Here is a 27432-nt window from a genome sequence, read left to right as displayed (position 1 = left end):
CTCTTTCACTCTCACATCCACACCACAGAAGATTTTATGAATTATTAATTTCCTCCCAAAAGAGTATAGTAGACTCTGTGAGGTCACACTGCAGTGGACCTTTTGCATGCTCACACCTTTTTAGTTTGAAGATGTGTTCCCCTCATTGTGCTGCTGTATCATTTTATTGGGTTGAGTTGAAAGACCAATAATACACAAATAGAACGTTTTGATGCTATATTGTTGTAGATTTGATTCTAAAAAGACAGATCCACAGTTTGGAATTCAATCCAAAACTATGCAATTATAACTGGTTAATCCTGATATGTGCAGTAACCCCCTTTGTCAGCCTGAATGATTTTTATCGCAGTAATAATACAAATGACTTGGGAATGGGCCAAAAACCACTCACTGACGTAAGCGATATAGTGCTTTGATATTCAACTCCGCTCATCTCTCGGCTCCAGTAGTGCACTGCCGGAGCAACATTAAAGGAATGACATCAGCTTAAAGGAATGACATCACTTCTGTGAGAGCTCCTGGTGGGTGAGGTCAGTTTATTTTACTCTCAATGATCATTAGAGTGATGTCATTGGAAAGAGAGGCACAGAGGAGGTGACCCTACTATTGGACTAAGGCTGATCTGTACAATTTCTAATTTAATAACATAATTGAATAACCATGAATAAATGAAACTGCTTATAATAAATTAGCTTTTAATGGCAATATGATTCCATAAGTTATTCTCTGTGAAATAGGAAATAATTATACCATGAAATAAACATGGCATATTTTGCTTTTTCTCATCTGTTTACACTTGAAGTGCTAAGCAGGCAGGCACTGCATGCCTGATAATCCAGCACTACTTTCCCTCTTTGAGTCAGAAATGATGCTTTATGGTTGCAATTATTATTCCTTTGCATTAATGTGCTTCACTTAAACCTTGGGATCATGACCTAAATGTGTTCTCCAACTGCTTGGACGTTTGTTGATCTCAACCCAAGTGCCTTTGAGCAACGCCACCTTCACCTGCAGCATCTGTTCAGCTGCATTGATGCCAGCAGCAGCAATCTTTGCTTGTACTTCACATGTTTATGAAATAGCACAAACAAAGCCAAACTTAATGATACAGGAGACGGGGTTTATAGAAAAGGGATAGTCATTTCAATCACTTCATGCGAGTCTTGAGAGACTGACAGTGTTTTTGCCTCCTCCGTCTGTCAAGATTCTTTCATTTTTTTCCCGCTTTTGTTCCATACGTGCCCACTGCCATGTCTAGCCCACGGCAGGGTGGACCAGAACGGCGAGAGGGGGGAGGGGGGGCTGGCTGTGAACCAGGGAAGGGGGGCCGGGATGTGATGAACAGACAACACAGAATGATAAGAATGAGAGCAGGGAGTGGAACGTCGTGCTGAAATGTCACAGCGGAGGTGAGTCATTGAAGGGTGGGGGTGGGGGAGGGAGAGAGGCGGAGGCGCAGGCTTCGTGAGCACGACTCCACAACCCTCCAGCTGGTAGGCAGGCGGCCGAGAAGAACCCACCAGATTTAAAAGATTTCGACTTGTTGGCCGGTTGAGGACGCGGGCCGAGTTCCAAAGAAGCGGGCCGAGTTCCAAGGCAGCCCTCCCGAGACATCGTCGTAAATATAGTTTGATTCATGCATTAATTCGTTTTTGTATTACTGGATCTCGCCCGGCTCCAGCAACACACGCACCGAGCGGTGTGAATGAGAGAAGGGACAGACCGATGTAGCGGAGTGCGGTTCCTCATGGCAGATGGTGACAGAGGAAGGCTCATCCTTTGAGTCAGTTGTCGTTAAGCCGCCCTGGCATCACGGACACCCTTGCAGATGGAATGTAAAAAGCTGAACACTTCCCAAAAAACTGTTGACTTCTCAAGTGGCACGTTCCCGTTCATCTTGTGTTATATCTCTCTTGTGATAAGTTGTTTGAACCATTCTGTGTGTTGATGCCCGTTTTTTTTATCCAATAACTGTACTGTCACCCAACTGTTACCACTACTGATATATTAATACACCAATATACTTATTTATTTCACGCTACCATGTGCTTAATAATGTATCATGTCTATTTTATGTCTAATAATGAAGAGCATCCATAGAATCTATGGTTCGGATCCAGTAAAAATATTGGACACTTTCCAATCAGGCGGATTGTAGGCACACATGAATGTCCTCCAAATAGCAAATGCATGCAAACTGTGAAAATCCACAATAAGCCTTCAACTCATTCAACAATAAGCCTTCATAACGCATTCAACAAGATAAATAAAAAGTGACTTTATTTCTTGGAAACATAAGCGGACACCGTCATTGCCGGCACAGAGAAGCAAAACAAACATGTTATTGTTATATAAAAATAAGTAATTTCTTTTCCCAATGCAGGTGGAGAACATTCTGTTGCATCAACATTTCAACCATCTACCACTGTGTTAGCCACACACCGCCCTGAAGGACGACATCACTACTGCCTAGTGGTTCAGCAGCACGCCCTAGGACAACCGGCTTCATGCTGGAGCAAGCCAACACACAGCCCATCAACCAAAGCGCTCCCGGGTCAACGGGCTCGCAGCACCATGGGGCCCTTGACCTGGTCCCTGACTGGTGTTTTACCCTGAAAAGGCTTTGCTAAACGTATGCACACCGTGGCCAGGAGAATAGTGGGGGACTTCTTTATTCAAGGGCTCGAAAACGCAACTGCTGCGGAGAGTTTTGAGACGTACCCTTGTCATTTAGGAGCCCCTTAGCGATACATAACTGCACTCTCTGGAAGGAAAACACTGATGCAAGCGGTCATGACCTCCGTGTGAAGTCACTTTATTTCCGGTTCTGGACCTGCGTGGGTGAGAGAGGTGAAGCACACAGCCCGCTCTCCCCTTCCCTCACCTGCTGCATCACCTTACGGGCGGTACATACATAGTCTTATGAGGGGGTACACTCAAAACTGCCCACCATCTTCCACTCGACATTGCCTTGGAGCACTCAACGCAGTCGCCGTGGTCACCGCGGGGTCCCTTGCTCAGGGCGCCTCAGGAGCCCCGGACGTCCTGGTGTTTCGAACCTGGACCACTTCCTTCCTGTCCTTCAGGAAGTTCCTGAAGGCGTCACCCTGCTTGCTCTCCTCGGTCACTAAGAAAAATAAAAGAGAGAAACGACGATGGCCATGGCCATGCACAGAAAGGCTAGTCAAGGAGCGGTTCAGATGCTAATCGGTTGGCGGTTGTTGGTGCTTTGCACTTGGTTCTATGAACATCCTTACTGTATAGACAGCGATATAATATTGTTTCACATTCTTATGACAAATGTACTTATTGTAAGTCGCCTTGGATAAAAGCGTCTGCTAAATGCCCCAAATGCTAATTTAATGTTAACAGTTACACATCTAGATTGCCACAAATGAACCAGCACGGACGAGTCAGTGTTTACCACCTGCTGTGGCTGCAACGTCAAGCCAACGCTCCAATAAACTGGTCAGTACACAACATCTGACGAGCAAAGCCACTGGCAGGAGGTGTGACTGAGAGCGGTAGGAGCAACTGTCACACCTGCTCCCAGGGCTGTGCAATTAATCCAATTTTGATCGATGATTTCGATTTTTGACGATCTCCAAACTAATATAATAGAGTTTAACTATAGATATGTTTTTTTATATATTTATTTTATTCATTAAATGTTTTAGAACAGCTGGATACATATTTGCACATTATTTTTAAGGGGCAATTTCAAAGTTCTCAGCTTCAAAGTATTTTTTTTGGAGAGAAATGCTCAATGAATGCATCATGTTTTCAAACTCAAAAATAATAGTTTTGATAATCCCGATTCCAATATTGACCAAAATGATCGTGTTAATGATTTTTTCCCCCCATCATCGAGCAGCCCTACTGGCTGCCGCTGAATCGGCAAGGGACACAGAAGGGCCGTTCTGAGGCACACTGGATAAACAGGCCGACAGACGGCCACCTCCCAGCACCGACCGCACCTCTGCCAGACAGCGCCGCAGCCCCGTGCCACGGGAGGGAGGTGGGGCTGAGACCGCCTCACCCTGGGGGTAGTGTGAAGGGGGACGGACGGGTTGGCTGAAGCCCGTCAAGCCACTCGGGGCACCAGTCGGAAAGACGTTGTAGCCACACTCTACCCCATCCCCCTCAAAGGCCAATTCCTCGAACTACAGTACAGCGCGCTCACCGGTGTGGTCTATGTCGTCCGTGTCGCTGTCTTCGTCGTCGTCCGTGTCGTCAGGGTTACCGCGGGTGAAGATGAGGTCACTCGGCCCGGCTATGTTGCTTTCCTCTGCAACGACATTACATCAGCCAGAGTGAGACATGGACACAATGAACACCAGACCTAAACCTAACCCAATCAGGGTTTAGTTAAGTGCCTTGAGAAAAAAAGATTTTAAACGCTTTTAGATCATTGTGATTGACAGCTAACTCTACTAGTATACATGAATGGGAATGAAATTAAATGTGACTTTTAAAAGGCTAAGTTCATGTTTAAAAGGTGACATATTATACCACCAGGTGAGAGTGATTAGCTGTTACAAGCCATTTTGAAAATCTGCCTCTTCTGACATCACAAGTGGGCGTGTCCACCGTCCTAGATGTATGACGGATAGATCAGTCTGCCAGCCTACCCAGTGGACTGTAGCAGCATGCTCATCTCTATGTCAAACATCTAGGTGGACACGCCCACTTGTGATGTCAGAAGAGGCAGATTTGCAAAACGGCTTGTAATGGCTAAACACACTCACCTGGTGGTATAATACGTCAACTTTAATTCATGTTTAAATAAGATAAATTCTACCATTACACCACTTTTCATTCATCAGTCATATGTTGAAGCCTGCTGGTCAGGGTGGGGGAGTAGCTGGTGGGTTCGGAGACCCCGACTACGAGATGATCCCACTACTCTCCAGACACTAGGTAAAAGGCAACCAATAGAAGCAGAGACGGAGCCAGAGCAGGGGTCCATGTGCACAACGTGTCCACGCTGGACCGGCCTCCTAACCTGTAGTTGGCGCCGTGTTCTGCATGTTGACCGCGCCCATGTCCTTCCTCAGCCGCTCCAGCTGCTCCCCCTGCTTCTTGCTCTGGGCCTCGGCCTGGACACCACGCCGTCGGAGGGCGGTGGGCGGTGAGAACATTGTTAGGCTTCATTCAAAGATTCAAAGGTCTTTCATTGGTCACATACTCAAAACAGGATGTGCAGTGAAATGTTTTGGTGACTGACTCTGTATTTTCTGTGCTCAATAAATAAAATACAATAGAATAAAATACAATATTAGTTTGAACAGAAATGACGAATATTATAAATACATATAAAATAAATGGATAAACAGGGAGATGTACCAGGGTTAAAGCGTCAAAGGGCAGGGGGGGGGGGGGGGGGGGTTTGGGGGGATTGCCCAGCAGTCCGGTATCACTGAGTGACTGGGTTCAGGGCTCTGATTGCCTGTGCATTCATGCGCACGGCAGGACGGGCAGCAAGGTCTTCCCGCAGCCATACAGGTCATACAACTCGGAGGCTACTCACCAGCTCTCTGTGGAGGCGTTCATACTCCGGCCGGTATTCCCTACGTGAACACAAGGAGGATGGGAACGTCTTAAAACAGGACATGGGATTTCCACTGCTGAACCTTTTTTTAATAAAGAATAACCCACTGGAAGTAGCGCGTAAACCATTGGTTCCCACGTGCATGCACTTCCACACAAATAGATAAACAGGATTTATTTGGATAACTGGTGGGAATGCGTCATCACACTCACGTATCGTACTCGATGGCAGCCTCTGCCACCTGGACGAAGAAGTCATCTAATCCACTGCCCGTCACCGCAGACACGCCCACCACCTGAGGACACACACACACACACACACACACACACACACACACACACACACACACACACACACACACACACACACACACACACACACACACATTATGGCAGAGACTCATACCTCCCCATCATATAATGCCTACAAGGCAAGTCAAAACCAGTCCGTCAGACGGTTGGGCTGAACGATTTAGGGAAATTATCAAATTGTGATTATTTCAAACAATATTGGGATTGCGATTAACGTTCCTGATGTTCTGTATTATTTACTAAACACAAGCAATTAATCATCCTATAGTATGACCAACACAACATTGGAAGCAGTCTACATATAAACTGTTCTTTCCTTTAGGCCAGGTCTATGTGTTGAGCTGAATTGAGGCATGAGTTGATATTATAACATCTTTATTTAACTATTGAATGGTAAAGGAAAAATAGATACAAATAAGGCCTGTACGGTATGGACTGAAATGTATATCACAGTATGAATTGGTGCATAGACAGTAACAGTATTATATCATGGTATGTTAATTGTATCTTCTAATTTCAATATAAATGCTTCTCAAGGGGTAAAATACTGGTTATGCAACAAAACTGCATAGAAAAAAATGCTAAATCTTTTTCTGAAAAAGATATCTGAAAAGCACTAATGTTTAATAGTATGGATTTGTTTCTCCACTTGCTTGTGGACCTTGCCGTTTAGTTTTGGCATCCCAATTTGGCTGAAGTGTGTGCGGACAGGTAACGCGTACCTGGGATAGAGTGTTTTGACCATCTCTTTCCCTTTCTTGACATTTTGAAAGGGAACCATGTCCTTACACGGGTAAACAGTGATGGCGTTTGTATTATTGTTCCTTCACTGGCTTTGGAAAATGTCTGTGGAAGCGAGGTCAGAGATGCAGAGACAGCTTCACACTAACAGCGTCTGCCTCGTATGGTGTAGAATGAGAAGGCAGTATCGCTGTCAAATCTGTCCCTGGCCAAATAACGTTGCGCCGAATTTAAAAAGGAACTTATTTCGTTACCATATTTTCAGTAGTTGCGCGCAACATGAAAAAGTAGTTACGTTACTGTATTAACGCGTTGCTTACTTTGGAACACGTTACACACAACACCGTCGACTGGTCACACGGTAACGTCAAAATCCATACAGTTGCGTAAATTCACACCGGTGTACTTCTACAGGGTTTATACCGTACAGCCCTAATACAAATCTTACAAAAAAATCGCAGCCTTTGCGATTTGCAAATCGCCCTCCATTACATTGTGATGTCCGTTTGAATTCGATTAATCGTTCAGCCATAAGAGACAGCAAGAGACAGTCAACCATGGGGACCAAAAAACTACAGTCAAGTGGTCCCCAGGTTCCCGCCAAACCTCAAGCATGTCAGGTTGCTCTCACTTTGAGTGAGTAGAACCATGCATGGATGGAAAATCCCTGGGCCAACCAGTACCGGGGTACAATCCAAGAGTACCCCGTCCCTGTCCCCCCTCGCCCCAGCCTCCTACCCTCAGGTGAGTGTAGAACTCGTCCAGCACCAGGCTCATGGAGCGGGTCAGGTTGCTGACGTAGGACGTCTCCTGGTTCAGGGCGTCCTGGAACACCTCAAAGTCCTGCATCCACTCCACGGCGAAGCTGTGGTCGATGATGTCCGTCTGCAAGTCAAAGTCAAAAGTCAAAGTCGGCTTTATTGTCAATTCCAACTAAATGAACAAGACAAATAGAGGAATCGAGATTTGATATGTCTCTGACCCGAGGGCATTAAGTATAGAAGGATGAAATTAGGTCAAATTAAATGAAATAAGTAATATTTACAATAAATAATTTCTAAATAGTGCAAAATAGTCTAGAATAGTGGAAAGGTAGGCAAAACCAAACGGCATGAATAAATATAAAGTTAGGGGAGAGGCCGGCCAGAACACACAAGCTTTGGATTTGACCTTGTTATCCCCCGTGCCACCCCTTCACACCATTGTACCAATGGGATGGCTGCATTTTGGAGCTAGTAGATGTTAAGATCTTCTTAGACAACTCCGTTAATTACTCCCAGGATTTAGTTACTATGCAACAACTAGCTGGAATAAACTCCCCCAGGATCTTACTTGAATCATTGCCCTTTCTAGAATCCATTTTATTTTACTTTGCCTTTGTTTCCTTTTACTTATCCATTTTACTTTTGTTATTTCCTTATATTGTACAACGATGTTTCTATGTGAAGCACTTTCAGTCTGCCTCGTGTATGAAGGGGCTCTGTAGATAAAGTTGCCTTTCCTTGTCTGCATATAATGGTGAGACTTTGCATTAAAGCATAAGGAGATGGTAGGCTGTCAACTGTAGATGATCAATCTCAAAGTACTGATCGTATTGGCTTGTTGTGTGCTACGCGTCGCTGTTCCCAATTGGCGGTGCATGATGTGCTGATACAGAATAAAATCATCATACAGGCCAAAGCGCCATGAGAGTAAGCTCTACCTTGTTCATGACCACGATGAAAGGCAGCTTGGTCTTGTACAGAATGCTGTTGGGACAAAATAAAGGCCGGAGATCAGAGAACCCAGCTTCAGGAGAAACTCAGGCCTCACATTGCTGTTCGGCACCCTCTGGTGGCACTGTACACAACATACAACACACTTCAAAACTAACCACAGTTAGTACATTTGTTATCAAAGACGAGGGGAAGATGGGTGTGGTAAGCTGCATATCATTCATATAGCATTACGCTCATAAAAAGTCCAGTCGACAGAATGTCAGGGTTTCCTGCTGAAAATGTACATCAAAGAAATATTTATTAAACAAAAAAGAACAATGATAAAGAAAAAAGATAAAATTAACAAATCAAGGGCCCTTTGGTAATTGCAATCCTTAACATGCGGACCATTTATGCTTATTTTCATGCAGGCTGTCAGGCCCGCAATTTGGTCCTGATCTATACACCGAGAGTGAATGATGTTTCGATTATTTTATACTTTTGTAGTTACGGTGGCGTGTGTTGCTTGGGCGACTGCCTAAGCTGCCGAGCGCTTTGGGAAACCCTGCATGTGTTTGGAGTCTCACACAGCGCACTACCGACCTGCAGGCGTACAGCATGTTGGACATGAAGGTGACGGGGTTCACGCTGCGAGACGTGTCCATGACGTACACCACCACACAGGGGAAGGACGAGGCCTAAGGACGCACACACCACGCACAATCCATTCTTTTGAGAGTGGGAAAATTACAATATCTTTCCCTCAGCCAGCAGTAACGACAATGGTATGTACAGTATGTGTTAAACAACCTGCAGGGATTTGTGTTGTTTTATAAAAAAGGTATGACGCTATGTGTAGGGGACCCACCAGGCTCTCTGTGATGATGGTACCAGACGCAGACCAGGTGAACACTTCTATCTGGCCAGGTGTGTCGATCAGCACATACCTGGAAACAAAGCTCTCAGCGTGATCAAAAGGAAGCATTGTATTCTTTTTGTTCTTTAACAAGAAAGGGTTTACATGATCCAACACATTGGGCCTCCACAGCTTATCAAAACAGTAGGTTGTACAGTAGTTTAATAGTGAGATAACAGGACTTTGATTGGATAGAAAAGTGTAACTTAATCACTTACTCATGATTGAATTGTTTCTTCTCAATGAAGTTCATCACCTGTGGATGGCAGCATTAGTTTAGAGGGAAATGTGTGGCCATTCAAATTAAGCAGAAACAATAATAAAAAACCTATGTCATGTTGTATTCAGAACAGCCTTCCATTGTGTGTGCCTTGGAATTGTAGACTCTTGAGTTCAGATGTTTATTTAAAAAAGGAGAGCTTTGTTCTACCTCACAATCTTTTCGCTAGACTTGTGTTCCGATACACAGACATGCTTATGCAGCAACAGACATGGATGCCATTACCTGATCAAAGCGTGTTGCAAACAGGTTGAGAGAGGTCACTATGCCTCCGTTGGGACCCAGGCCATACTGCTTCATGACTTCCTTGTAGTTGACCGTGTCGCGAATATCTGCAGGGCAATGTTTTGGATTTGGATGCATTAATAGGCTAAGCTCATTAGCACACCGACAAACATGACTGAACACTAGAATACCACCCTGTGGTACCTGTAAACCAATGATCTATTTCTGCAATAATGCCTGTGATTTATTTTCTTTGTACAAACATTGGTCTGATCCAAATTAACCAATGGGAGGTGCAATTTGAAAACAACAGTTTTAGTTACAACCTGGAATCATGCATATGATTAGCATCACTACTATGAAGTGGATAGACACGCCATAATTTACTTTCAGCAGAATAATAACAAAAGAAAAGAAAATGCAGCATATGGGACTCCAAATATTATCATACATTATGTTACTGCATGTGGGTAAGACAGGGATCACATTCAAAACAGTGAACTCAAAAGGAAAATACATTCCCTGCATTTCCTATGCTGAGCCCAACTTTGAAGAACCCATTATCTGCATGGGTTTACAAAATGAATGAAACAAGGTTAAATCCGCAGATGAGAAATGACGCCGTGGGTAGTGGACTACCTGCTTACTATCGGTAATATACACCTTTACACAGCACGAACAACCTAAATTTTTGGGATTTAAAACAACGTTGACACTGTAGCAGACTCGGTAAACTCACATTCATGTGGATCGTTGCCATACTTCCAGAGTACGACAACATATCGTTTGCATTGTACCTCAATGGTAAGTGTTTAGGGATAGATTTTGTCTCGTGACCCATTAACGTTAATTGTTGGGTCTCCTGCAGAGATAATTACCATGATGATTAACAGTGATCATCAGTTCCCTTAACAGTAGTCTTACCGATATTGGCGGGGAAAGGGACTTCGTGCACTGCTGGATCCAAGTTGATAACATAAGGAGGGGACTTCTTTGAATGCAGGTGCGCAGTCAGTCTCTGAAATGATGATGATGAGTGACGATAAGTTATTCATTATGTGATACATTTGAGAACGGAATTAATTTGCTTGTGATCATAAACATACTTGGTTAGCTAAGTATTAATTGGTTAGCCCCACAGACTTGCATTACCTGTACAAAAGTTGTTTTTCCAGACCCAGCCATGCCCAGGACTATAAGACACACGGGTTTCTTCTGGGGTATATCTTCTGGAGAAGAAGACTCCTCCGTAGGGCCACTAGGCTCCGCGGAAGGACCATCTGTATTTTCCATCGTGCCATCATCTGCCCCCATGATGTTGCTGGATGAAGTCGCCATGTTGCCTGTCGCTCTTTCAATTGCTGTAAAGCAGATGTGATCGTCGCAAAATGCCGTGCAAAACAACAATTCAAGAATATTCTGACTTTGTCATGACCGCCATTGGCCAATAGGGGTCAGTGTTAGCGTTTGTTTTGAACATGGAAATGTCAACATACATACCCCTGCTGAGAATCTGTCCCTCACTTCAACCCATCCATTCCCAACAAGCTGGAAGAAGAGGAAAATAACAGAAACAAAGCCGATCTATAAAGTACGTGTTTGAGATTATGTTCAATTTGAATGAGCACATGCTTTTTGTATGGAATGCTATGTAATTTGATGCGACCCATGGTAGCATGAAACCAGCTCAGCGACATGGCCGTAGGACCCCTGTGGGTTAAATAAAGTACAAAGACATCCTACATTTCTGCTAGGGCAAATGCACAACTGTTTAAGCTAGGAGGCAAGCCAACTGAGCTGTAACCAAGAACACAATCAATCAAAGACTATAGTGTATACTTTCTTTATTAATAGATTTTTTGAATGACAAAAAAGCTAAATGTATATATGACTGATTAAACTCAAATATAGACCAATTATTTTATTTTCATCTAGTTTATATATTTTCTAAGTGCAGATTTCTCATTAAGACCGGGACGTGACAGTGCCGTCGGCCTACGCGGACGTGGGGACGGGCCGGCCCTGCATGCTGGCGACATGTTGGGCAAAGGGAGCGTCTGGGTGCCCAACCGTACCTGCGAGAGTGATGACCAAACAGACGCAGGCCATAGTGGACACTGGCAGCATGGTCACCCTCCTCCGGCCCGACCTGGCGGGGGGAAGGGAAGGGTCACCAATGGAGGTGACATGCGTACACGGGGACACACGAACTTACGAGACCTGCCACGTGGTCGTCCGGACACCACAGGGGGTGTTTACGGCTAGGGCAGGGGTCGTGCCACACCTGCCGGTGCCGTTCCTAATTGGGAGGGATTGCCCGATATTCCGTCGGCTTTGGGACCCGACACTAGAGTCCCGGGGCAGGAGAGATGCGGTCGCCGCCGCGGCAGGAGAGGCAGCCGCCGCCGGCGCAGCGGGAGACGAAGCGGCGGGAGACGAGGCGGCCGGAGACGAGGCGGCCGGAGACGAGGCGGCCGGAGACGACGCGGCCGGAGACGACGCAGCCGACGCCCTGTCACGGCGAGATACCAGCCTGGGCGGGTCCCTCGGCTACCTGGGGCTTGGACAAAGGGTGGAGGAGTGTGGCATCCCGCCACGTGGTCCTCGGCCTGGACGGGCCCGGGGTACCGTGGAGGACGGGGTGTACCACCCCCACCCACCAGCCGGTGATGGAGAGCAGCCCTTTCGGCACCCCAATCAGGGTGATTGGGGGACACCTGGCCGAAAGCACGGGAGCCATTTTAAAAGGAGGCACAGCACAGCACAGCACGTCTCGGGTGCAGGAAGGAAGGGCTCGTGGCAGCGAGAGAGCCTAGAGGCCCACGGAGGCCCTAGAGACCGCGACTCCTTCTTTGGGGTGATTGTTTCAAGTTGTTTGTTGAATAAATGCCTGAAATGGCTTTAACCCCAATGAGTTTTGTACGTGGATTCCGGCTCAACCGAGCACCGGGATACCACAATGTCTCAGTGTATGTGTAAGGTCTGCCTCACTTGTATTCATTTGCAATAACTTCAATGGAACTTTAGACATTTGGGGATAAGCAGCATAACAGTCAGGTAGCTATTTAAAGCTATAATAAACCGCGTATTTTGTTTATTTAAATAAAGCATTATGAAAAAGTTTGCATGCACAATAAAGCATACACATCAATTTGGCGCGCAGCATTTTCATTTTCACCCTGGGCTAAGCCCCGGATGTTTATGAAACCTATCCCCACCCAAAATCTATTCTCTTGAGTAGAGGCGATAAAAATGCGATATGTGTGGAAGAGAGACGGAAGGAGAGGAGAAAATGATTAGAGGGGAGAAGGAGAAGAGTGAAAGAGGAGTAGTATTTAGTGACCAGAACTGTATGGAGTGTATCTTTTGCGTGTGTGTGTGTGTGTGTGTGTGTGTGTGTGTGTGTGTGTGTGGGTGGGGGGGGGGGTATCTATATAGTTTGTATCTATATTAAGTTAATGTTTGGTGTGTGTCTATTTGGTGTGTTTATCTTTATGTTGTGTATCTATATGGTGTGTAACTATGGTGTATGTGTATCTGGTGTATACCTATGGTGTGCGTTGTGGCGTCCCGCCCCTTAAACCTCGGCCCTGACGGGCCCGAGGTTTCATCCTGGACGGAAGATACGACCGTCACCCACCAGCTGGCGACGGAGAGCACCTACCGAACCCCAATCAGCGAGATGGGAGACACCTGGCTGGACAGCCAGGAAGAGACTTTAAAAGGAGCATGAGGACTGACATTTGCGAGGAACGGGAGCCAGAGAGAAGGAAGCGCTCGGGTCCGCGAGGGGCTAGAGGCTCACGGAGACCCTAGAGTACGTGAGTATAATGTATTGTCTAAGATGTATGCAATAAATGCTGAGTGCGGCTTAACCCTCGCTTAAACGTGTGATTTGTACCTGGAACCCGGCTCTTTGGGGGGGGTGTGTGTGTTGACTCCAGTGTGTGTGTTGACTCCAGTGTGTGTGTGTTGACTCCAGTGTGTGTGTGTTGACTCCAGTGTGTGTGTGTTGACTCCAGTGTGTGTGTGTGTGTGTTGACTCCAGTGTGTGTGTTGACTCCAGTGTGTGTTGACTCCAGTGTGTGTTGACTCCAGTGTGTGTTGACTCCAGTGTGTGTTGACTCCAGTGTGTGTGTGTGTGTGTTGACTCCAGTGTGTGTGTGTGTGTGTGTGTGTGTGTGGACTCCAGTGTGTGTGTGTTGACTCCAGTGTGTGTGTGTGTGTTGACTCCAGTGTGTGTGTTGACTCCAGTGTGTGTGTTGACTCCAGTGTGTGTGTTGAATCCAGTGTGTGTTGAATCCAGTGTGTGTGTGTTGACTCCAGTGTGTCTGTGTTGACTCGTGTGTCTGTGTGTGTGTGTTGACTCCAGTGAGTGTGTGTGTGTGTTGACTCCAGTGTGTGTGTGTGTGTGTGTTGACTCCAGTGTGTGTGTGTGTGTGTGTGTTGACTCCAGTGTGTGTGTGTGTGTGTGTTGACTCCAGTGTGTGTGTGTGTTGACTCCAGTGTGTGTTGAATCCAGTGTGTGTGTTGACTCCAGTGAATGTGTGTGTTGACTCCAGTGAATGTGTTTGTGTGTGTGTGTGTGTGTGTGTGTGGTGAGTGTTGACTCCAGTGAGTGTGTGTTGACTCTAGTGAATGTGTGTGTGTGTGTGTGTGTGTGTTGACTCCAGTGAGTGTGTGTGTGTGTGTGTGTGTGTGTGTGTGTGTGTGTGTTGACTCCAGTGAATGTGTGTGTGTGTGTGTGTTGACTCCAGTGAGTGTGTGTGTGTTGACTCCAGTGAGTGTGTGTGTGTTGACTCCAGTGTGTGTGTTGACTCCAGTGAGTGTGTGTGTGTGTTGACTCCAGTGAGTGTGTGTGTGTGTTGACTCCAGTGTGTGGGTGTTGATTCCAGTGTGTGGGTGTTGATTCCAGTGAATGTGTGTGTTGATTCCAGTGTGTGTTGATTCCAGTGAATGTGTGAGTGTGTGTGTGTGTTGAGTCCAGTGAATGTGTGTGTGTGTTGACTCCAGTGAATGTGTGTGTGTGTTGACTCCAGTGAATGTGTGTGTGTGTTGACTCCAGTGAATGTGCGTGTTGACTCCAGTGAGTGTGTGTGTGTGTTGACTCCAGTGAATGTGTGTGTTGACTCCAGTGAATGTGTGTGTTGACTCCAGTGAATGTGTGTGTGTTGACTCCAGTGAATGTGTGTGTGTTGACTCCAGTGAATGTGTGTGTGTGTGTTGACTCCAGTGAATGTGTGTGTGTGTGTGTGTGTGTTGACTCCAGTGAGTGTGTGTGTTGACTCCAGTGAGTGTGTGTGTTGACTCCAGTGAATGTGTGCGTGTGTTGACTCCAGTGAATGTGTGTGTGTGTGTGTTGACTCCAGTGTGTGTGTGTGTGTGTTGACTCCAGTGTGTGTGTGTGACTCCAGTGAGTGTGTGTGTGACTCCAGTGAGTGTGTGTGTGTGTTGACTCCAGTGAATGTGTTTGTGTTGACTCCAGTGAATGTGTGTGTGTTGACTCCAGTGAATGTGTGTGTGTTGACTCCAGTGAATGTGTGTGTGTTGACTCCAGTGAATGTGTGTGTTGACTCCAGTGAATGTGTGTGTTGACTCCAGTGAATGTGTGTGTGTTGACTCCAGTGAATGTGTGTGTGTTGACTCCAGTGAATGTGTGTGTGTTGACTCCAGTGAATGTGTGTGTTTTGACTCCAGTGAATGTGTGTTTTGACTCCAGTGAATGTGTGTTTTGACTCGAGTTTTACCAGTGAATGAGTCTCTCTGATGAAAGCTTCCTTCTCACACACTCACTCACTTGTGCACACACTCACTCGCGCACACAGTAAGGTGAATTTAATGAAGACTTTTTGTTTTGAAGTATGAATCTAAATCAGACTCATCCCTTTAATTAAAATGAGGGAGATCATTTAAGATCAAACACAGAGCTGAAATAGCCTCACTGTTACCAAGAAGACCACAGGGCGCCGAACCTGCATTGAGTTTTACTAATTAGCTCACCTGCCGCCGCTCAGCTGCCAAGTGGTTTTCTTAATTAGTTAATTGGTTGCATCTGGTGCGTTTCACTTAAGAGGGAACCGGACAGTACATTGGTGTGTTTGGCAGTGTAGCGGCTCCCAAACGTATGTTGTGTTCACAGAAACCAGAACGTGTGTGTACTGTTTTGTTGAGGTCTGTTGTGACTTATTTAACTCTTTATCTCTTCCTGTTCTCAGGTTAAAGACTTTTTGAAGTAAAGAGGAGCATCTCATCTGAACCTGATGTGAGTAGAATTGGCAAAGCACAACTGACGTGACTTGTATGTTGAATATAAATCACTGGAAATTGGGGATTTTGGTGGTTTAACTCTCATTTGAAATTTGGACCATGAGTAAACTGTTCCTTCCTTCTAAGGTCTATCTTGGATATTTAACTGCAGTTCTGTGAGTATCCCAACTTAACCATGAAGATGAACTGCAAACTGTAAGTCATTAATTTCTCATTACTCTTGGGCACATTGATGTATTTTGGCTTCCTGGTGAGTTAACCTGTTACCTGATTGTTGTTCTGAGTAGTAAGGATGTTTTATTGGTTCATGGGTTACTTAGGTGTTTGGTTGATGTTGGTTTTAATGATTTGTTAAAATGGTTACAGGCTCCAGTTATTGTAAGCTGGAATAATGGGTTGGGTTCTGATTTCGTCAGTCTTCTTTCATTCTACTCTCCTGAGCTCTGCATCTGCATCACATGAGTGTTGCTTTACTGATGAGCGTGTGGTCTGAGTGAGCAGAGGTGCATACTGGGAAACTGAGCTTTCTGAAGTCTACAGGTCTGTAGACACGCCTCCTCAGGGGAAACCAAGTGTTTGAGAAACTGTCGTGACGTCAGTTACATGGACTGGAATGTTCTTAAAGATGGACACAGGGATTCAGAAGGAGAAACACCATGGGAAGATGAGGGGGCTCCTCATCTCAACGACTAAAACAAAACTTCAGTCTGACACAGAGAACCATGGAACGCATTCAACAGTCCCCTCCAGGCATCGTGACTCCTCAGGAACAGTTTCATTTCCATGAAGGTCTTATTTGGGGCCATCCCCAGATGGATCCTGCTCCTCAAGAGCCACCCCACTCCACTGAGTGGGGTGGCTCTTGAGGAGCTTCCTGTCCTCAGGCGGACAAAAGCTGCACCGTTTCCATCTCTGAAGGGCCCTCATTCAGGAAACCACTGGACCACAAAGACATGAATTTAGAGACGTTGAATCAACCTGGGAAACATTTGGAGACGCCAAGCATAATCCATCACCAATGTGGGACGCCACTGAAGAATGTTGTAAATAATTTACGTCTCTGGAGACATTGGTTGTTCTGTTCTGGGTGCCCTGGCAGGAGAGCTGGAGGTGGATGATGGAATGTTATTTGGCATGAGGTTTTTACCCTGCATGATTGTTTGGCCTTTTATGGCTCAGTGGTGTGTGTGTTTGGGTTTGAAATTAAATGGATGCGTCCGTCCGTCCGTGCGTCAGTCCGTGCGTCCGTCCGTCCGTGCGTCCGTCCGTGCGTCCGTCCGTCCGTGCGTGCGTCCGTCCGTCCGTCCGTGTCCGACTCACACCTGGCATGGGGTTCTACGTGCGTGTCCTGGGTTCTATGTGTGCGTGTCCGGCTTGCTTTGACAGTGATAATGTTCATACGGGGGTCTGTGTGATTGGCTTGGGATATTGGAATGGTCAAATAAATCATACCTCATGGATGGCCACACGTTTACTGAAGGGCCTCCAGTAGACATGAAGAGCCCAGAGCGACGCTCCGGAGCGATATCCAACACACTGGGCAGGAAGGAGAGTATCCAAATCAAGTATAAAAAGGATGCAAGCGGCGTGTTCAGATCAGTGACTTCCAACTAGGACTACACCAATCAGGATCAATGGAGGATGGACACCTAAAGGCATTCCACAAGGAGAGTCTGAAGTTGGAAAGGGTCCTCAATGGATATTCAAGATGACCTTCAGACCTGTAATGAGACGGCTCTTCCTACCTGGCTGGATTGATGGAGAGCCCTGTGGATCTTGTCTTGCTCTCAGTTGCACGTCTTCTCAGGCTGAACTGTATTTGTTTCGGACAGGACTAGCTGAACGATTGGTTCCCTTAAATCAGAACCAATCCGGAAACTCCAGCTAGTGCGCTCTTCGAGCTGAAGTTGTGCTCTTCAGCTGAGGAGGTAAGGAAACCTTCAATGGGGCTTCAAGGTGTAAAGAGGAGAATGTTTCAAAGTGTTCCATTGTACTCTGATGAAGCCCGTTGTTGTGTTCCACTGGCTGAGAGGAAGAACCTACACATCTTCATCTTGGCCTTTCTCCTCTGAGAATCCTGCCGCCATCTTGAAGGATATTCCAGCTCATCTAACTGATGTCACGGCAGATTCTCAAACACTTGGTTTCTCCTGAGGGGCGTGTCTATAGAACTGAAGACTTCAGACAGCACTGTATCCCAGCATGCATCTCTGCTCACTCAGACCCCACCCCCATGAGTAGGATGCAACACTCTAGTAATGGAGATGCAGAGTTTTATAAGTAACGTGGGAGCAGACTAAGGTGATTAGAACACAATGGCATGTCAAGTCTGTAAATCTTTAAACAATGAAGATGGTTGGATAGTTCAGGAATTGGGCTTTTTAATACGGGCAGTCCTTTCACTCAGATGCCCACTTCGCACTGGAGCTGTACATGTGTTGGCTGGCTGGCATGATTTGCTGTTGGTGATGAGGCGGTCAGGATGACGTTGCAGGGCTATGGTCGGCTCTCTGTGAGCTCAACGTTTAGATTTGCTCTGTATGGTTTGTACCCTGAATAATCTAGATAATTGTAAAATGTAGACACGGTTTTGTATTGAATGATTCCAGGATTTTAGGTTTAAAGTTGTTTAAACGGACGTACATGGTAGTTTGGTTCTTCGTACGGTTTTGAGTGATACAACTTGTACACACTGGGTGCATAATAATGGAAAGGTACACTGAATTGTAGTTATGACCAACAGCAACAAACAGATCTCCTCAAGGTAAGTCTGTTGGCTGTGTTTTAATGAAGACCATCGCTGGACTTCAGGATCTTCCTCCGTTCAGCTCAAGGTGAGGCGCTGGTTCTGTTTTTTCTTTGGTTGGTTCTGGCCGGAATGTTCCGCCGGAACATTCTGGCCGGAACGTTCCGCCGGAATGTTCCGCCGGAACATTCCGGCCGAACATTTGGGCTTCCCGCCGTGGAAGGTTCTGAGTGCGATCACTTGATTTAGTCCCAATGGTTAGCATAGAACGTTGTAGTCTTGACAACCATAACAAACCACCTGGCAGTTAGTTGGACGGGAGTCCCCTGAGGGGATCTGGCGGAACGTTCTGGATTGTATTTGCGTAACCTCGAGCCGTTGCCAACGGAAACAATTTTCAGGCGGTTTCCATTGGGAATTGTTGCCCCCTATCTTAAACAACTTAAGTTAGATATTAAATACATACTGACACGTACGTCGTACAATATATTAATTTCCGATAGTTGCGCCGTACTTTTAGCCACGATGACGTGACGGGACTCTCACTGCGTACAAAACAGCGTTCTACTTGCGGGCCCATTTTTGACATCAGGGAAGGCTGAAAATCATTTCAAGGTAGAAGATAATTTGACATTTCTTCAACGGAACCCAGCACCTGAATATGGCTGAGTATATTTGATTTAATATCGATACTGCTTAGTGTTCTTTGTTACTTCAGCTTTTGTACATTCTAAATATCTGCTGTCATTAATTGCCACAGAAGTTAAACCCTACCCAATGGAATGACGTTAAACGACTCTGGTACAGCTTTACCAACTGGATAATATCAAAGCTAAAATAATGGCCGTCATTCCCACATGTTACAGTAGAAGATACTCTAGAACTATACAAGGTTAAAAAGGTAACATGTAGTTTGTCCCAAGGTGTCTGCCTCCTCACCCAGAGCAAGACCTCCACCTCCTCCCCAGAGCCAGACCTCTACTTCCTGTCAGAAGTCCTCCAGAACAGGTCAGTGCTCTGTGTGAGTAGAGTCTTCTCACGTCAGTTTCAATGCATGGCCTGAACCACTTCTTTAAACTTGTGGACTGCACTGTCTTCATTCCCAAAAACGGGATGCTCATGTCTGGTTTAAGTCTTCTCTAGCCTTGAGTTATAAAATAATAGTTCAATTAATTGTGTAACTCTGTTTCGGATGAGTCAATTAAGTTTATTGTTGGGCAAATGCTGATATAAACCTGCTGCTGTAGCTGAAAGGCGAGGCTGAGAGGCTGGGGACCGGAGGCTTGTGGTGCCAGGGTGGACCGGAGACTGGGGCTGGAGACCATGGAGCCTGCAGCACCGGACCAGAGGGTAACCATCACCAAGCTCATCTGAAACATTAAAATCCACGGTAGTTTAGGTCTGGTTTTGATCATCTTATGACTTTAATTCTGTGCCAAGCTGTGATTTGAGTTAATTCATACGGGGGTTATACGGAGTCATATGAGCCATTAATGTTACTAGTGCTGCTACAACCGTTGTGGATGAATTGCTGAACGTGACAATCTGCAGACATTGTCGAATTAAGTGTTTAAATTTGTCTTACATTTTACAAGTGAACCTCCGATGCAGGAGGTGGGGTGTGTTGCGTCCCCAGGTGATTTACTGCTGAGACCAACTGTGTTTGTAACCAGACCAGGAATCCATGGCTGAAGAAGCTGATGGAGGTGCCGTGCTGAAGGAGATGATGGAGGTGCCGTGCTGAAAGAGCTGATGGAGGAGCCGTGCTGAAGGCCCTGGGCTGGTGGAGGTGCTGGTGGAGGCCCTGCCTGGTGAAGGACGTCTGTCGTGGGGTAGATGGAGCTTGACTCTGAAGTGATCATCACACTCACTGCCACTTCTCGTAGAATACTGCGACCACAAACTACCGGTGTTTGTACCATATATACCAGACGACTACATCTGTTTTAACACATGTTGAAGCAAGACTTCCGCTGTTTGTTCCAGACCAGGACTTTGTCTGAGGAGAGCTGATGGAGGAGCTGAGACGCTGGACGACAACTAGGAATTGACCAACCAGGATTCCTCGTAAGTTTGTATTTACTTAACATGGTTGACTTAAAGGGCAACATACAGCTGTTACTTTGACATGCGATAACCAACTACGGCTGTTTTCTTACTAGAACGTGTTTCTGGAGCGGAGGCGAGTTGGTAGGGGAGCCGTGAATCTGGAGGATGACCATCCCTCTACCAACAAGGATTGCAAGTCTGTATATGTATCTGTATAACCATGTCTGGTATAAGTCTTCTCTAGCCTTGAGTTATAAAATAATAGTTCAATTAATTGTGTAACTCGGTTTCGGTTGAGTCAATTAAGTTTATTGTTGGGCAAATGCTGATATAAACCTGCTGCTGTAGCTGAAAGGCGAGGCTGAGAGGCTGGGGACCGGAGGCTTGTAGTGCCAGGGTGGACCGGAGACTGAGGCTGGAGACCAGGAGGCTGCAGTCCAGACCAGAGGGTAACCATCACCAAGCTCATCTGAAACACTAAAATCCACGGTAGTTTAGGTATGGTTTTGATCATCTTATGACTTTAATCTGTGCCAAGCTGTGATTTGAGTTAATTCATACGGGGGTTATGCAAGAGTCATATGAGCCATTAATGTTACTAGTGCTGCTACAACCGTTGTGGATGAATTGCTGAACGTGACAATCTGCAGACATTGTCGAATTGAAGTGTTTAAATTTGTCTTACATTTTACAAGTGAACCTCAGATGCAGGAGGTGGGGTGTGTTGCGTCCCCAGGTGATTTACTGCGGAGACCAACTGTGTTTGTAACCAGACCAGGAATCCATGGCTGAAGGAGCTGATGGAGGTGCCGTGCTGAAGGAGCTGATGGAGGTGCCGTGCTGAAAGAGCTGATGGATGAGCCGTGCTGAAGGCCCTGGGCTGGTGGAAGAGCTGGTGGAGGCCCTGCCTGGTGAAGGACGTCTGTCGTGGGGTAGATGGTGCCTGACTCTGAAGTGATCATCACACTCACTGCCACTTCTCGTAGAATACTGCTACCACAAACTACCGGTGTTTGTACCATATATACCAGACCACTACATCTGTTTTACCACATGTTGAAGCAAGCCTTCCGCTGTTTGTTCCAGACCAGGACTTTGTCTGAGGAGAGCTGATGGAGGAGCTGAGACGCTGGAGGACAACTAGGAATCGACCAATAAGGATTCCTCGTAAGTTTGTATTTACTTAACATGGTTGACTTAAAGGGCAACATACAGCTGTTACTTTGACATGCGATAACCAACTACCGCTGTGTTTTCTTACTAGAACGTGTTTCTGGAGCGGAGGCGAGTTGGTAGGGGAGCCGTGAATCTGCAGGATAACCATCCCTCTACCAACAAGGATTGTAAGTCTGTATTAACCTAACAAAGTGGAAATAAAGGGCTTTAAAATAAGACAAACTACATGTTGTCACTGACGTGACTTGAATGTTGAATATAAATTACTGATGTGTGATGGAAATCTGGGATTGTGGTGGTTTAACTCATTTGAAATTTAAACAATGATTCTACCTTAAAGTAACATTTTAGAGACTATACATTCAAAGTAAGAGGTAAATAACTCTTGACTTATGACAGTCAATTAATTAGTATGAATTGTATCAAAAAGCTGGATTAGTTAATTATCATAATCATTATTTAAAAGTTGGATGATCCCAAAAGCCCTGAATTTGTATCGTCGTTCATCAGATTTAATGGAGATGGTAGATGTTGAACTGTGGGACGGTGGCCAAGTTTGGGGACCATGAGAAAACTGTTCCTTCCTTCAAAGGTCTATCATGGATGTTCAACTGCAGTTCTGTGAGTATCCCAACTTAACCCTGAAGATGAACTGCAAACTGTAAGTCATAAGTTTCTCATTACTCTTGGGCACATTGATGTATTTTGGCTTCCTGGTGTGTTAGCCCGTGACCTCACGGTTGTTCTGAGTAGTGAGGATGTTTTATTGGTTCATGGGTTACTTAGGTGTTTGGTTTATGTTGGTTTTAATGATTTTTTTAAATGGTTACAGGCTCCAAGTTATTGTTGCAAACTGGAGTAATGGGTTGGGTTCTGATAACATCAGTCTTCTTTTCAGCTACTCTCCTGAGCTCTGCATCTTCATCACATGAGTGTTGCTTTACTGATGAGGGTGTGGTCTGAGTGAGCAGAGGTGCATACTGGGAAACGGAGCTGTCTGAAGTCTACAGGTCTGTAGACACGCCCCCTCAGGGGAAACCGAGTGTTTGAGAAACCCTCGTGACGTCAGTTACATGGACTGGAATGTTCTTTGAAATGGACTCAGGGATTCAGAAGGAGAAACACCATGGGAAGATGAGGGGGCTCCTCATCTCAACGACTAAAACACAACTTCAGTCTGACACAGAACCATGGAAGACATTCAACAGTCTCCTCCAGACATCGTGACTCCTCAGGAACAGTTTCATTTCCATGAAGGTCTTATTTGGGGCCATCCCCAGATGGATCCTGCTCCTCAAGAGCCACCCCCCCTCCACTGGGTGGTCTTCTGAACAGATGACCTCCTTCCTGTCCTCAGGCTGACTAAAGCTGCACCGTTTCCATCTCTGAAGGCCCCTCATTCAGGAAACCACTGGACTACAAAGACATGACTTCAGAGACGTTGAATCAACCTGGGACACATTTGGAGACGCCAAGCATAATCCATCACCAATGTGGGACGCCACTGAAGAATGTTGTAAATAATTTACGTCTCTGGAGACATTGGTTGTTCTGTTCTGGGTGCCCTGGCAGGAGAGCTGGGGGTGGATGATGGAATGTTATTTGGCATGAGGTTTTTACCCTGCATGATTGTTTGGCCTTTTATGGCTCAGTGGTGTGTGTGTTTGGGTTTGAAATTAAATGGATGCGCCGTGCGTCCGTCCGTCCGTCCGTCCCACTCACACCTGGCATGGGGTTCTACGTGCGTGTCCTGGGTTCTATGTGTGCGTGTCCTGGGTTCTATGTGTGCGTGTCCTGGGTTCTATGTGTGCGTGTCCTGGGTTCTATGTGTGCGTGTCCGGCTTACTTTGACAGTGATAATGTTCATACGGGGGTCTGTGTGATTGGCTTGGGATATTGGAATGGTCAAATAAATCATACCTGATGGATGGCCACACGTTTACTGAAGGGCCTCCAGTAGACATGAAGAGCCCCGAGCGACGCTTCGGAGCGATATCCAAAACACTGGGCAGGAAGGAGAGTATCCAAATCAAGTGTAAAAGGATGCAAGCGGCGTGTTCAGATCAGTGACTTCCAACTAGGACTACACCAATCAGGATCAATGGAGGATGGACACCAAAAGGAATTCCACAAGGAGTCTGATGTTGGAAAGGGACCTCGATGGATATTCAAGATGACCTTTAGACCTGTAATGAGACGGCTCTTCCTACCTACCTGGCTGGATTGATCGAGAGGCCTGTGGATATTGTCTTGCTCTCAGTGCTGGAGGAGCCGTGCTGAAGGAGCTGATGGAGGAGTTGTGCTGAAGGCCCTGCCCGGTGGAGGAGCTGATTGAGGCCCTGCCTGGTGAAGGACGTCTGTCGTGGGGTAGATGGAGCTTGACTCTGAAGTGATCATCACACTCACTGCCACTTCTCGTAGAATACTGCTACCACAAAGTACCGGTGTTTGTACCATATATACCAGACGACTACATCTGTTTTACCACATGTTGAAGCAAGACTTCCGCTGTTTGTTCCAGACCAGGACTCTGTCTGAGGAGAGCTGCTGGAGGAGCTGAGACGCTGGAGGACGACTAGGAATCAACCAACAAGGATTCCTCGTAAGTTTGTATGCACTTACATGGTTGACTTAAAGGGCAAAATTGTTACTTTGACATGCGTTAACCAACTACCGCTGTGATTTCTTAGTAGAACGTGTTTCTGGAGTGGAGGCGAGCTGGTAGGGGAGCCGTGAATCTGGAGGATGACCATCACTCTACCAACAAGGATTGTAAGTTTGTATTAACCTAACAAAGTGGAAATAAAGGGCTTTAAAATAAGACAAACTACATGTTTGTTACCAGACTTTAGGGCCAGACTCGCGCTGTTTGTTCCAGACCAGGACTCTGGCTGAGGAGAGCTGATGGAAGAGCCAAGACTCTGGAGGATGACATCACTCTACCAACCAGGATCCTCGTAAGTTTGCATAAAATAAACGTTACGACATCCTACTGTGGTTGTTTACCAGACAAACTACAGCTGCTACTTTTTTTACGCGCCATTAGAGCCCAACTACTACTGTGTTTGTTACCTTTCATTAGAGACAAATTACTACTGTGTTTGTTACCTTACATTAGAGACAAATTACGTTTGTAACCAGACCAGGAATCTGGAGGACTGATGGAGAAGCCTACATCTGGAAGGCAAATCCTGAGGACAACCAGGACTTGACCATCAAGGATTCCTTATAAGTTTGCATCATCTGGACATAGTGGACTAGGTAGGGGGTTGGGGGTTCAACTCTCAAACCAATGGTGAAGTTAATGTTGCATCTTTTGAATATTGAACCTAATCAATGTCCTTGTTTGGTCCAGGCAGACACACCTGAGCTGAACCTCACCTGATCCTGTTTGGTCGGGGGTAGACACACCTGCGCTGAACCCGCCCTGATTCTGCTGGCCCGGTCTCCTCAGTTCATCTGAGCCTCGTCCTCCAGAAGACCTGCTGAGCTCAGCGGTCTGAGGCTGATGGATCAATGACCTCCAGTGGGAGTGATCTTCTTGACCCCACATGTAACCGCGTGCTTCAACACGCCTTTCCCTCACTTCTGTCACTAACCTCACTAATTCTCTACTGCTTCCTCTTTCTTCTTTATCTGTGGTTCAAACCTTTACACTGAAGGCACGTCTTCCTGCCCTCAGAGGGTTCAGCGTTAGGATTAAGAGTCAGGGTTTAGAGTCAGGGACAGAGCTGGTCAGCGAGGACTGCTTTTACACAAACCTCTTCACTTGCTTTCGGAATGGTGGTGACATTTTGAAAAGATTCATTTGGGAAAATGTTTTCCTCTGCTTCCTTTACAAAATTGTATTCAACTTCTGTCAAGTGTTTTTGTTTAGATATTAAAATCCCTCATTGACTTCTACATGTTTGGTGCGGTTCATTTAATTGTCCTTTAACTTGGTTAATGTCAAGCTAAACTCCTGCAATACATTTAATATACATGATTGTTATTCAGCAATGTTCGCATAATCCATTTAGTAAAAATATGAAACCTCCATATTACTACTAAATTCAAGCCTATTCATGTATTTAACAATGTACATACTGGCCCGCAGGCCATTCTCTATGGAAGCATATATGTAGCAAAATTCAAATGGCAATGCAATTTGCAATTACATTATGCATTTGACAATTCATTATGCAATTTTATAATGTAATTTGTAAATACGTTATTCAAAGTGTATTTTAACATGCAAAGTGACAATGCAATCCTCAATTAAATTTGCAAAAGTTATAACAATACAAATGGAATAATATTTTGTCAAATTCTTTGAGTTCCTTTATTCAAATTGAAAAGCTATTGCGTCCCCGTGATTGCAATCCGCTTCGCCACTCTCCGTGTGTTGCGATATTCAAATGACATTTCAATCCGCAAAACGAACGCTTTGCAAAAGATTTGGCAAAACGGAATCCAAAGCGGAATCCGAACAGTTAATATGCAAAGTGGCAAACGTATCAGCCAATCAGCGTCTGGGCGGGAACTACGTCACTTTCTATTGCCTCTGTCACGTAAAAATTGTACCGGGGGTGAAAATTGTACCGGCCTACGTCATCTGTTGTTGACAAATTCCAAACCTGCCTGGCAACAGACGACGTGATCGTCTTATGCCTGGCAACGGGCAATCGCGTCGAATAACGTGGGAAGGTTCTTGAACATTCGCGCGTCGAATGACGTGGGAAGAATCTTGAACATTCGCAAACTTTCATGCTCGTTCATTGCACTCCTTCATTGAGCGTGACAAGATATGGAGGTAGATTTGTGTCTTTATTATGCAATCAAAAATAATAGGTTTGAGAGCAAAACTTTCCACACTGCAATCACTGCAATCAAATTGGCAAGCTGTATCAACAACTGTTGATACAGCTTGCCAACACCTTTACTGTCACTGGCATTTGTTAATTTGTGAATCAGGCCTCTCTCTCTGTCTCTCTCGCTCGCTCTCTCACACTAAGCAGCACCAAATACAATCTTGACGTTTTTTGTAGTGCTGTGTGTAGTGTAGCCACACGTTTGCCAAATTCTGAACTTGAACACGCAGTTAATTTCCTTTCCTAGCTCCTCTTGTTTATGTTGGTAGCTTAGCCATGTCATGTCACGTTGTCAACATTGGATACATGCAGCAGAACATAGTGGGTCATATGTCCGATACTTTTTGGAAACGTTTTCTTCATAAAACGTGCCAGACAGATTTTGTATACATTTTATTCCTTAGTATTAGCTACATGGGTGTGCCGTCTTTCAGAACCTTTCATTAACTGCACTAAAGAGAGAAAAACGAGTGCATCCAGCACTTCTGAAAATGCACTTCCGAATGCAACTCTGTCCCCAGCACATTTAAAACCAAACTGCCCATGTATTTAGATATAATGGGGAACATTTCGGAACATTGAGACGTCGGCATGATGAGGCGTTGGAATTACTGAATGGGCCC

General features: G+C 45.6%; 1 protein-coding gene and 2 long non-coding RNA genes across 12 annotated transcripts; 2 read left to right on the top strand and 1 right to left on the bottom strand.

The window, feature by feature from the left end:
• Positions 1 to 2685: 2685 nt before the first annotated feature.
• Positions 2686 to 11098, bottom strand: gpn1 (GPN-loop GTPase 1). The gene is made up of 13 exons (XM_060071169.1): positions 10874 to 11098; positions 10646 to 10739; positions 9722 to 9828; positions 9435 to 9472; positions 9169 to 9247; positions 8904 to 8998; positions 8306 to 8351; positions 7342 to 7488; positions 5764 to 5846; positions 5531 to 5570; positions 5006 to 5099; positions 4184 to 4288; positions 2686 to 3127 (listed from the first exon to the last, which is right to left on the bottom strand). Exons 1-13 carry the CDS (start codon positions 11057 to 11059, stop codon positions 3018 to 3020), a joined length of 1224 nt encoding a protein of 407 aa, XP_059927152.1. The 5' UTR covers positions 11060 to 11098; the 3' UTR covers positions 2686 to 3017.
• Positions 11099 to 12978: 1880 nt separating this feature from the next.
• LOC132472088 (uncharacterized) lies at positions 12979 to 16834 on the top strand. The gene is made up of 3 exons (XR_009528989.1): positions 12979 to 13542; positions 15937 to 15983; positions 16115 to 16834. It is a non-coding gene; the product is annotated as an uncharacterized LOC132472088 (long non-coding RNA).
• A 47-nt stretch (positions 16835 to 16881) lies between these two features.
• LOC132472087 (uncharacterized) lies at positions 16882 to 25862 on the top strand. Of its 10 annotated transcripts, none has more exons than XR_009528984.1 (9): positions 16883 to 19742; positions 19982 to 20084; positions 21557 to 21620; positions 21674 to 21715; positions 24481 to 24561; positions 24650 to 24731; positions 24805 to 24916; positions 25078 to 25220; positions 25315 to 25862. It is a non-coding gene; the product is annotated as an uncharacterized LOC132472087 (long non-coding RNA). The 10 variants fall into 10 exon arrangements; XR_009528980.1 differs by lacking the exon at positions 21674 to 21715 and adding an exon at positions 24254 to 24326 and having other exon boundaries at positions 16885 to 19742; positions 21557 to 21589; XR_009528988.1 differs by having other exon boundaries at positions 16882 to 19742; positions 21557 to 21715; positions 24653 to 24731.
• Positions 25863 to 27432: the final 1570 nt, after the last annotated feature.

The sequence above is a fragment of the Gadus macrocephalus genome, chromosome 14 (assembly GCF_031168955.1).
Source record: "Gadus macrocephalus chromosome 14, ASM3116895v1".
Lineage (NCBI taxonomy): Eukaryota > Metazoa > Chordata > Actinopteri > Gadiformes > Gadidae > Gadus > Gadus macrocephalus.
This window is presented reverse-complemented; position numbering and strand designations above follow the sequence as displayed.